Source organism: Chelon labrosus, assembly GCF_963514085.1.
Source record: "Chelon labrosus genome assembly, chromosome: 20".
Taxonomy (NCBI): Eukaryota; Metazoa; Chordata; class Actinopteri; order Mugiliformes; family Mugilidae; genus Chelon; species Chelon labrosus.
The window spans coordinates 24,464,946-24,477,438 of NC_140353.1; the positions used below are offsets into that span (position 1 = coordinate 24,464,946).

Below are 12,493 nucleotides of genomic sequence, written 5' to 3' on the forward strand. Positions count from 1 at the left end.
TTATATATTTTTAATCAATTGACAAATCTGTTTTCATATAACAGCAAAGAGTTTCTCTGTACATTTTGTTTGTAAAAATAGTGCATAATTCCATTTATTTACTTAAGCACTGTGTTTGGTGTGTGCGTGTGTGCTACGATGAAAAGAATGAGACAAGTCTCCCATTCAAGTCAATACTACTACAACTTATTTATTTTTACATTTTATGATTCAATGTCATATATTTCCTCTTATTTTTAAATCCCTTCCTTCCGCCTTTCTAATTTTAAGTAATATTCAAAACACGTTCTGCGTGCACGTTTACATAAGCCACAAGCTATCATTTTAATTAGTCTAGTCAGAGCTCTCACAACCTGAAGGCAAGGCTCTTCCCAGCCATGTGTCAGAATGCATGATCCTGAGTAATAACCGCAAGCCATATCCCTCAGCTACTGTCTAACGTGCAGGGAATACTACACAGTAACAGTTTGAAAAAACATTAATTAACCCGAACACTGAAACCTTGCACAAGGAAATATTTTTGAATAGAACAAGTAAAAAAGGTAATGGTTTGAGCTCTGAGTCTCTGTAAATTCAGCATATTCCCTATGGATACCATTATCCCAATCTACACCTTAGCACAATTTTATCAAGGCTCGGTTTTGTCCAGACATGAAGTGTGAATTGTATTCCTATATACACAAGTGTGTGTTTTAATAAACTAATTGCAAACCATACAATTTTCCCTGGGTGGTTTCAATTCGTGTTCTACATATATGTCAGTGATAATTAAAGAAATTAAGCTTGCAAATATTTAATTTTCACTTTGTCATTATAGGTTATTGAGTATTAACTGACACGGAAAATAATTGTGTATTTACTCTAATTTAAATCTACAACACAATGAAGACATTAAAGGGATCCACTAGGCATGAATGACATCGATGAGTCGTCGCAATATTGCAATGCTTAATAAAAAGCCTTTACCCAAACCTTAAAAATAAGGAACACTTGACATTATTAATAGTTTTATCCTGCAGAGTGCAGTAGTACAGTACAGTGCAGTAGTGCTTGAGCCACTTGTGGTAACAAGATCTCCAAAAGAAAAAGATGAAGTGGCATACTAAGAGAGTTTAGTCTGATTGCTGGTTGGTGGTCAGAGTCTGGGAGTTGTCATTGTGTCAGTTGTTTTTGAGAAAGAGAGACTTAAGAGCAGATGCCAGTCTCTAGCATGACAGTGCTGTTTTCCAGTGCATTCTCAAGTGGTAAGCAGAGTATACATTTTCTATGTGTGTCTGCCCTGTTTCCTCTCACATAAAAATGCATGTTAGTTTAATGTGAGAAAGAATGGCGACCCTCCACAGAAAAATACAGATGTGTTTCTAATTACAATTAGCACACGTCATTGAAGTTAAAACATACTCAATTTATGCTAATTAATGACAGAATATAGCAAAAACATGTTTCCTCATTACACTCAATAAATCTGACTTTTGAACATTACTATTTAGTAAAACTTAAAATTTTAAATTAGTTTTTCATTCTGGATTTCGTGTTCAAATATATCATAATTATGTTTCAATAAACCGTATTAGGAAAAGTGCTGTTATAGTTTAGCAGCCAAAACTAAATCAAAAACATTCGATACATTAATTGAAGTAATAATCGATAGATTAATTGACTAAGCAACACAATAACTGACAGATTCAGTGATTGAAAAAAAAGAATCCTTTGTTGAAGCCCTAGATCATGTATGTATACTGGAATGTGCTGTGTAAACTGTATGTGATGGGACTTGAAGGGGGCCCACAATAGCCAATATATAGAAAATAATATTTAAAAGCTCTAAAACGTGCATAGTATTATTTATAATATTATTACATTATTTGATATTGTACTTCTGCATTATGTTCAGAATATTTGGTCATAACTTGCTGTTGTTAAAAAAAATAGAAACACTTTGGACCTTTGCTCTTATGCTGGTATTTTTATATGTGACTGTCTATTCATCCCAAATGGAAAAAAATTACATGAAAGTAAATTTCCTTGCTTTTCTAGCAAACTCAGTAACAGTGCTGGAACAATTAATATGTTAATTGTTAATTATAACAACAAACAACAGAAAAATTATTCAAGTTTTGAATTATCAAAACTTAAGTTATGAAGTTGTGAAGTCATGAATATGTAACAAGTTCTAGTTAAAAAGAGTCAGACCAAATAATTTACTCACCTCAGCTCCATCTCGGACATCATTGTAGGCCTCCTGCAGTCTCTCCAAGGCATGGGGTTCTACACTGGGGTCCTCAGTTCGACTGTGCAGTGCAGCTGCTTCATCTAGCAACCTCTCTAATAGTGCTGCCTGGCCATGTACATCACTCACCACCACCCTCTGCTGGTCGAACTGCCAAAGCTTCTCTTTAATTCCCATTTGTAGCTCCACCCCAACCTCCAGGCTGCGCTGTCTGCTTATCAGCCACATTTCAAACTCCTCATAGGCCTTGAGGTACTCACTCCAGTGAAGCCACACCCACTCAATGCGACTATATTTGGGAATAAAAAACATTAAACAATAAAAAAAGATTTTCACTTATGCTTGGTCAGCTACAGCACATAAATATGTTTCAGTGTGTCCACAAAAATATGTTTGTAAAAAAGTTACATTTATTTTGCTAATGCAATATTTGTAATGGTAACGCAATTTCAATAAAAAAAATACATATATACATTTACATTACATTACATGCTAATAAAATGCGGTTAAAAACTCTGGAATTAATTGCTAGTAATTGGATTAGATTCAACTTTATTGTTATTGCTTATAAGGCCTGTATAGACCTTGCATTAAGATCCGATCTGGGAAATCCCAACACATAAAAGACAGGTGTGAACATCCCCAGAACACATAAGACTGCATTAGAGAGATGCGATCTCTGACCACATTTGGAGGTGGCCGGGGTTGCATTTGTCCGTATGTGTCCGCAATCCTGCATCAGCGGCGTTTTGATTAATTTATTCATTCATTCATTCAATCAAGAGGGGAAAACAAACAAAAAAAAAAAAAGGGTTATTATAATGATTGCCTGAAAATGAAAAAGTACTGCAAGTGATGTCTGTTCATTCAGCCTTTTAAAATACTCTATCCTTGTAGATGCTAAGTAACTAAAAAAATAAATAAATCGAAGTATTTAATATGAGTACACTGTGTGTGATTCTGGGTTAATTACTGATGCGGTCATATTGATGTTTGAGGAGCCATGTGTGGTTCAGTATTTCCTCAATCACAGATGTCTTTATTTACCTTAATTACCAAGATTACGAAGTGCGTAGGAAAACTTTCGGGGTTGGAGTTACACACTGAGTTTTGTGCAGGTCTAACAATATCTGGGCGGGGATCAGTAAATAATGTGTGTCATGCCAAAGTCATGGTAAATGGTAAATGGCCTTGCTTTTATATAGCGCTTTTCTACCTATTGGTACTCAAAGCGCTTTACAGTCACAGACGCATCTACCCATTCACTCACACAAGGACACACACACTGGGAGCGACTGGGGGTTCAGCGTCTTGCTCAAGGACACTTCGGCATGTGGCACATTCCGGGGACCGCTAACCCTCTGGTTCGTGGACAACCCGCTCTACCTACTGAGCCACAGCCGCCCCGTCATGACATACACAAACACATAAAACAGCTCTGTTCTTGGTTGTGGAGCAGCTGTAGAGATCCGTTAGAGAGAGTAGATAATCAAATATTCGACTGCGCCCCAGATACAGAGCGCGAAACTGAGATCGTATTTTGGAGACGCAAGTCAATGCCAGGTCTGAACACGCGTATTTAAAGCTGGTCACTTGTGACTGGACAGCCCAGATCGGATCTTAATGCAAGGTCTGAACAGGACCACTGTACAGTTACATACACAACGGGTTATGACTATTGTATAGGATATGATGTAAGTAAGTAATTTCTCCTGTATTATTATACAATTCAAAAATATACTAATCTTAATTTGATCTATATAATTAACCACAGCCTATGAAACACTATCTTTCAAAACTACACAAATGTGACACATAATTCTATATGAATACATAAATATTATAACTTATAAGTGTCAGCGTCACCATTAAAAAGTTAATCCTTCATCATTTACCTAAAAGGACTGTCATCATTTCCATAAAAGAGGTGTTTCAAACTTTTGATGTCATAGGCATGTGGTTTTTCAAAATCTTTTATGGCTGAAATATGTGGAATGCATATGATTCAAAACAGGGCATAAAGGAACAGTACCTAAGCAGTGTCAAACCCCTACAAATCACTACTGAAATGAACCAAATGCAGCGAGGTAGAACAGCACCTGTGACAGTGGGTAATATAGGTACAGGTCTCTTCCCACAAGTTTTTCAGATCTTTGAGCTTAGCGTGGGTTTGGTTCTTCAGCTCTTCATCTGTACTCTGTAAAAGGTTGTCTGCTGCCACCAGTGCCAACTCCATCATCATTTGACCTTCATCCGTTGAATGATGGATTTTCTGTGGTATATAACATTTAGCAGAATACAAGTAATGGTAAATGGTCTTGCTTTTATATAGCGCTTTTCTACCTATTGGTACTCAAAGCGCTTTACAGTCACAGACACATCTACCCATTCGCTCACACAAGCACACACATTCACACAGTGTCTTGCTCAAGAACACTTCGGCATGGGGCACATTCTGGGGATCGAACCGCTAACCCTCTGGTTCGTGGACAACCTGCTCTACCTACTGAGCCACAGCCGCCCCAAGTAAGTACACAAAATGTATACAGTATACAAAACAGTTGTACATGTATTGTATACCCACAATTATCCTAAAATAAACAAATACATTTATATGGTGATATTACTGTAACCTATTTAGATTTTGCAACACATAAAGGCTGAATGCACTTCTATTTCAACTAACCCTTTAATTTTCTGAGCCTCATCCAGATATTTCACTTACTTACTCTTTCTCCTTAGATATATATTTTATTTGTATCACATTTTGCCAGAATGTAATTAAAGTATCATTATGTACACTCATGTACTGGTACTCTGATCATAGAGTGTAGAAAGATATGTACAATGCGGCGAAAGGCAGCTTAGCTAGCTGCCGTTGCTTCCAGTATAAAATAGTTTGGCATTTTAAGCACTGTACCTTAGCCTACTCTAAAGACCATGCAAGTAGCATGTAGCATGACAGCTATAGTTTTTTATAGAGCAGAAATGCTAACCCTATTGAGTCACAGCTGCCACCATGTCAAAAACACTAATAAACAATGACCACCTGCATGAAAAGATGCTTACACAGTGCTGAAAACAGTGTTGCAGTTAAATTAAACCCTGTCGAGTTTAATGACAGAGTACTAAATTTGCATCAAACAACAAGAGAAGGGCCTTACCTCTGTGTCCCTCAGTCTGGCCTCCAGGGCATGACGGGGACCTTGGGTATTGTCATTGCTCTTTAGCCTCTCCTGGATGGCCCGCATCCATGAGATGGCTGTCTCCAACTTTTCCATGAAATCCTGCTGCTCCTGCTGGGTCATGACCAACACTGGGACTGAAAAGAACATCAGCAGCAGTCAGACTTTGATTAGCAGACTGTTGTTAAAGGAGAATTCTACCAGTTACATTATGGTGTAGTTTGATGTAATTTTTGGTTTAAAAAAAAAAAGAATTATTATATTACAACAGTACCATCACTGGGATTCACTTATGACATCCAGTTAGATAAAAACAATGATGTGAGACATCATAATGTCTCCGCTGCACTATGATTCTGTGTCATACAATGAAGAAGGAAGATCTGGACTGTCAGGATTTTAAATCTGGGCTGCAATGGTGTACGACGTCAAATGAAATTACTTTCTCCTAACTCCTAAAAATGTGCCAATTAAAATAAAAAACGCCCTGTCAACATTTACTAATTCATTTATCGGTCGTATTAGTGACACATTAGTGACCCCGGTTACATATAAGAGAAAATCTCTCTGAGTAAATTATGAAGAAATTGTACATTTATGCTGCAGTAATAATAATAATAATAATAATAATAAATTTTATTTATAAAGCACTTTACATCAAATATCTCAAAGTGCTACAGGTTAAAAAGAAGAAGAAAAGGTTTTAAAAAAGAAAAAACATCTAAAGGGGACCAAAAGCTTTGCTAAAAAGAAATGTCTTAAGACCTTTTTTAAAACAGTCAGTGGATTGTGGTGCCCTCAAGGTGTCAGGGAGGGCATTCCACAGACGTGGGGCAGCAGCACAGAAGGCCCTATCTCCCATGGTCCTCCGTCTGGTTCTGGGTATGTGTCTGCAGTACCGTACATGCTGTACTATTGGGCCGTAGATTCTGCCTTTGCCGATTCCAGCGCATTTAGCCAGTTTCGTACTTGGGCTTCAAGCAGTAAGGTATGGGTAAAGAGATTAAAAGAATTATACACAAGGTATCAAAACACTATCCTAACTTATACGTAGAGCTCAATCAACACCACTAATTTACTCCTAAAGCCACAGTTATGGTCTCACTTTACTGTGACAAACACAGAATATTCTTTCTCTAATAGTCTTCTCCACTTTTTTGGGTTGCAGTGAGTCCAAGAAACTATCAACATCAGGCGCTCAGTTACCCTCACCTTTGTGTGAAGTACAGCAGTTCATTAATACACAGGATTAGGTGTTACAATCCCTTGTGCCAAAATCCCAGGCAAAACACATTTAGAGGCCCTGTCCAACTGAGAAACCCTACTAGACCTACGGTCAGGTGATATGACGATTAACCTACAATCTACATGAACTAAGTAAGTGCTGCTGGCTTGTAGGCCCACTCAGCAGCAGAGGATACTTCAAACCTTGTCAAATGTAAGCTAAATAAATGCTGATGGTTAGATTAACCTAAATTCTAAATGAACTAAGTAAATGCTGCTGGCTTGTGGGCCCACAGAGCTGCAGAGGATACTTCAAACTGTGTGAAATATAAGATAGCTAAATGCTGCTGGCTAGATTAGCCTAAAATCTAAATGAACTAAGTAAATGCTGCTGGCTTGTAGGCCCACAGAGCAGCAGAGGATAAATTCAAGCCTTATGAAAGCTAACTAAATGCTGCTGGCTTGTATGGCCCGCTCAGCAGCTAACCAAACAAAGAAATATCGCTACCAACCAACATGAAGACATCAAGATACCTGGCCTAGTCAACAGCAGTAAGCAGCAAAAAATTTAACACAGCTGTCTAGTTGCTGACTAGCAACAATGTCATCATACCAGGGCACATGTGTAAATGCTGTCACTGGCACAGCCCCCCGCAGTATATAGACTCATTGCAGAAGTATAAACCTAGCTTTACTGACAAAACAACAGACAGTGCTTCCCAATCAACAGATTATGACATTATATTTAGGGCCAGAAACCGCAATTGTTTAAGGTGTTAATTAACTCCATTGCTCAAAAGTCAGATTTTTATACTTTATCCCTTCCATTGTAGGACTGTCCACTTTATACTTAGTACCTGCCAGTGTTTTGATCTACTCAACAGTAACTTGTTCACATCAATTTATAGCTCCTTTTCATCTCTTATGAAGCAAAGAGCAAAACTGTCAGCATCAAAATATGGCTCGACTCAATTTTGGGAGACAGAAAAGCAATTTCACAACCGTAACACAACACGGTAACTAAAGAACACAAGATTAAAGCCAGCAAGAAAAGACTGACTAGAAGTGGTCACAGAGAATGAGTAGTCTCTGAACAAGGGGAAACAAGCCCAAACACTTAGAGTGAGTGGGCAAAGACATGTTAAGGAGAGGGTCAACACAAAACTTGTGAGGAAACTGTGCCAGTCTGAGTGCTGGACCTCCATCAACTGCATTGTGCAGAAACCCACTGTTCCCTCAAGAGAAACATACAAATCAAAAAACAGCTGGGTCTGTGATAAAATGCATGTGAGGAACGAGTCCTGAACTGGAGCTGGTAAAATGGTAATGGTAAAAAAAATGGAAATTGGTAAAATAATAATAATACCAATGATAATTGGTAAAAAGGGTAAAAATTGCTGGCAAGCATTAGCCCTTCATTCCGGAATGACTAAGTTTTACAAGATTCATTTTACCCAATGTCTGCATGCTTTGTCTCAGATTCACACAACCTGATAATACCTAGAAATATAAGCTTTTCTTCATACTTAAAGAATAAAAATCCTCTTATAACATTTATATAGGGGTACACTTCAGGTGCCTTTCCCTTTATCAGATTTCCTCTGCTATTATATTACTAAGGGAACTGGTTAATTAGGAATAACAATACATTTGACAATTGAATGTAGCTAGTAGCAACCTAGAATGCTTTCCTTTGGACAATGATTCTGACTCTGATCCACTCTTTGATTGTTATGTTTATTTGCGTGTAGAAATGCAAATTAATCAACACAGCTCAGAACAAAATATAAACTGTAATTTTTTTCTTGACACTATGCCACTTTATTTTGTATAGATCCGTTTCAGTGTCATATGAATGACTACTGAGACCTTATGTAAATAGTGCAAAGTTATTAAAGTTAACTGAGACTAAACTTACAACTAAAAGTGTATGTAAGACAATTAGATAACCAAACATAAAAATATGTTTGTAAATTAGAAATAAATGTTCGTAAGAAGAACTAAACAATAGATTGTAGATAAGGAGAAGCACTGATCAGGTATAACATTATGACCACCTTCCTAATATTTTGGAGGTCTCCCTTGTGTAGTGAATTTGGAGGCCAGGTCAACACCTTGTGCTGTTTTTCGTGTTTTCTAAATTGTTCCTAAACCGTTTTCGAGTGTGTGCATGTGACAAGCTGTATCCTGCTGGGGATGGCTGCTGCCATCAAGGACTGTCATTGCTATGGGGTAGGGGTCGCCTGGTCTGGTCTAGGTGGGTGCTGCATGTCTAAGTAATATCCACACGAAAACCAGGTTCAAAGGTTTCCCAGGAAAACACTGAATTGTCACAAGATGGTCAATGTTATTTACTTCACTTGTCAGTGGTTTTAATGTTATGCCTGATACGGTCTGCTTAATCAGCTGTACACTCAAGTATTTGTAGTATTCAGCAATTCCAGCCTCCTCATCCAAGATGTTTATAGATGTGCTTGCAATTCTTGTCCTCCTAAAACTGACCACCATCTGTTAAGTATTGTTAACGATCACAAGTAGACAATTCTGGCCCCTCCATAGAGTCTTTCACTAGTCACCTGTGCTTCAACCCATCTTAATGATGATAATCAGTAGGCTAGACTAGAAATCTGAGGTGTACAGAGTAAACAGAAATATGTTTATAAAATCCTCCAGTCCACAGCATGTATGGTTGTCCTTTAAACAGAAAGAGTTTCATCTTTCTAAAAGTGTTTCTCCAGCAAGTATCCCTTGCGTGATTTTATTTCCCCATTTACCTTAACCGACCAGTCAAACCTGTGTCTGGGCAGAAAAAGTTATAGAACAACATATTTGTGGTTCAGTAAATTTTTTAGCAAATCACCTTACTAGATGTGTGTTCACATATTAAAAGTGTTTTTAGTAAGGGTGAGCAGGACTTCTCTTGTCAGGACTATAATATCAAATAAACAACATGACATTACCCAGATTACTGCTTTAGATATTATTTTACACATTTTAATCATTGTATAATCATAATGACGGATATTTTCATAAATGCATCTTTTCATCTGAAATAGGAGACCACGCTGAAGTTAGTTTTAGGTTGGTTATTTGACAGACATTCACTCAGGATGATGATGATTCAGAATACATGACCAAAAACCATGTTATATTCAATATCTTAATGTCTATAAAAATGTGAGAATTATGATTTAAAAAACTTTCGGCCTCATGTAGCACACTATTTTGATTTGTAGAGTGTAATTGATTTATTTTAACTTAATACTTGAAAAGAAAATTGCATTTTTTTTTTTTGCGTAGCCTTCGTGTCACGTGATCCACTGACTAAAACTTACCATAAAAAAGAGACACACCTCTATATATTGGGATTCTAGGACCTATTCTATTTTATATTCATATTTTTAAGGGAAAAAAAATCATCATTTTTAATACTTTTTCATGGAAAACTCAGTAGTTTCTCAATAGCCTGCGTGTCATGTGACCCACTGAGTACAAACGTATGTCGAATTGTACTACTGCACTGGCACTATAAATTTGATTTAATCTATAGTGCCTGTTAATATTATAATATTAATATTATTAGGGGAAATCATGATCATAATCAGTTGGGAGCAGTCTCGCTACAGGAAGAAGGTCATTCATTTTATAGGCTATTTCAACTGCATCTCACTTGGTTCATTAAATCAAATTCGAAAACAAACACAGCTATTAAGAAACGCCCCAAGCCGAACACAAACCTAACCTTCAGGTTTTCAGAACGCGCTTAAGTAAGAATATCATATCAATAAACCGTAGAGACGGTCACTCTTTGGTCCCACGAATCCATGTTATATTCAAAAATTACGGACTGCTAACAGTTTGTTGCATTTTGTTTGTTGCAAGTGTAAAATCTTGTAGCAACTGCTGCTTTCAGTGTGGCGCTAGTTACGCCGCTCTTCTCTCGACTTGCCGCTAATGCAGTAAACTCGCATGAACGTTAGTTCTAAATGTATTTCATTGCCCTCGTTTAGTTCGGTTTATTTGCCATACTTGTAAAGTCACAAGTTTGCCGTACTTTTGTACATTCGAGGACCTGTAGGCTATGAATATTTACAGTCACTCGCCCATTTAACTTCAGCCTTGAATTACCGACCTCAATGCTATGCTAATTCATGGGTGAAGATTCAACATTGGTACCGTGTTGATTTACGGTAATATACCTGACAAAAAGCATACTTATCCATATGTTTAAGACTTCCTCCATGAGCTAACATGGCAGTAATGCAACAGAAAGCTGCTGTGTGTTCGAGAGGCTGCATGGCTACGTATTTATAGCGAGCGATAGTCATATTATGACTGAGCCAACTCAACAAAGATGCATTTTCATTTGTACGATTTAATAAACATATAATACTTACGGCTTTGCGTTGGTGAAATAAAAGGAACTGGCTTGCTACGTTGTGTACACAGATTGCGGTTGTATACAGTGAAGTTATGGCAGACCGGAAGTAGAGTGAGGAAGTCGACAGAGGAGCACTTCCATGGTGCATTCAAGGAGTCCTTGTAAACTGCACACCGCTAACAATACGTAATAAATGACTTACCTCGAGTTTAAATTTAACACTTACACAGAAACACGCAACAACTGAATGCACTTGAAATGTATTTAAAGAAACCCTCAATACAATCTGCAGTGGTGCGTGTACTAGCACAAATACGATGAAAATTCACATTTATACCAAAATATATCACAATTTATGAACTATCCACTTGATACAAAAGACAGCATGTTATATCTAAGATATTCGAGCAACCTGGTGTGATTTGAACATTTGTAACACTTAAAAACACTTCTAATAACTTCATTTATAGTGAGGAATAATGTAAATATGTTTTCCTATGTTGTCAAATTTGAAAAGGATGGTAATTAATTCCTTTATACTACATTTCCCAATAGCTGCAGTCAAGTAAATTCCAAAGTAGATAGTAGCAAACTACCATCATGGCAATAAAGCAGTATGCTGTCACGTCTTATATAAGCTTCACTACAGGTGAAAAAAAATCTGCTGTAATCCATAGGTGTATTCAAATTTACTTCAGCATTCCAAAAACTTTGGTGTACTTTTGTGCATCATACATTTGTGAATATTTTATTTAATTATTATTTCACCAACTCAAAAAAATTTGTAACGAGAGGGCTTGTTACCATGAGACCACAGAAGTGTTCACTGACACTGATGATTTATCAAAAGCATGCATATCAGGTATTCTTCTCTTCTGTAAATCAAAATTCTGCTCTTTGAATCTATGTTCATTTTGTACATCTGGTATTAATCTGGTACTGTACCCATTCAAAGTTCAACTTATGTGATACAGTATCTTAACAAAAAGGAACAAAGAGCAACTGCTGATGACCTGGGGCCTCATGTAGGAAGGGTGCGTGCGCCCAAAAACGTTCCGTACGTACTCGTTCACGTAAAAGTTCAGATGTATCAAGAGTGAAATGACAGCGAGCTTGTACGTGCCTCATGGCAACGTCATGGCTGGTGTATGCTGGCTTCTACAGCTGTTGAACCTTTGGTGACGCTGTGATGCTGGGACTGACTGTGCCGGTCGACCCTGAGCAGAGCCATGCAAGCCGTGTGGGACGGAATTATCCACATGTCAGCCAGGTATAGCAAATTCCCATGCAATGCATTTGAACAGGTCAACATTAAAGCGCAATTTGCAGCGAGAGACGGTTTTCTGAACGTAATCGGATCTATCAACTGCACACACATTGCTATAAAAGCGCCATCACATGATGAATTACTATATATGTAAACAGGAAACATTTTCATTCGATCAATATACAGATCATATGTGATGCAATGCA

At 37.4% G+C, this 12,493-nt stretch overlaps 1 protein-coding gene across 2 annotated transcripts in view; it reads right to left on the reverse strand.

Annotated features, from left to right (window-relative positions):
• syne3 (spectrin repeat containing, nuclear envelope family member 3) overlaps nt 1-11,111 on the reverse strand; it is a 35,728-nt gene extending 24,617 nt beyond the window's left edge. For both annotated transcript variants that reach the window (XM_084569024.1, XM_084569023.1), the window contains exons 1-4: nt 11,037-11,111; nt 5,395-5,552; nt 4,330-4,502; nt 2,210-2,519 (exon numbers count right to left, since the gene is read on the reverse strand). In XM_084569024.1, the coding sequence (XP_084425150.1) occupies nt 2,210-2,519; nt 4,330-4,502; nt 5,395-5,538 (627 nt within the window). In that variant the 5' untranslated portion in view covers nt 5,539-5,552; nt 11,037-11,111. The remainder of the gene's footprint in view (nt 1-2,209; nt 2,520-4,329; nt 4,503-5,394; nt 5,553-11,036) is intronic.
• Nucleotides 11,112-12,493: the final 1,382 nt, after the last annotated feature.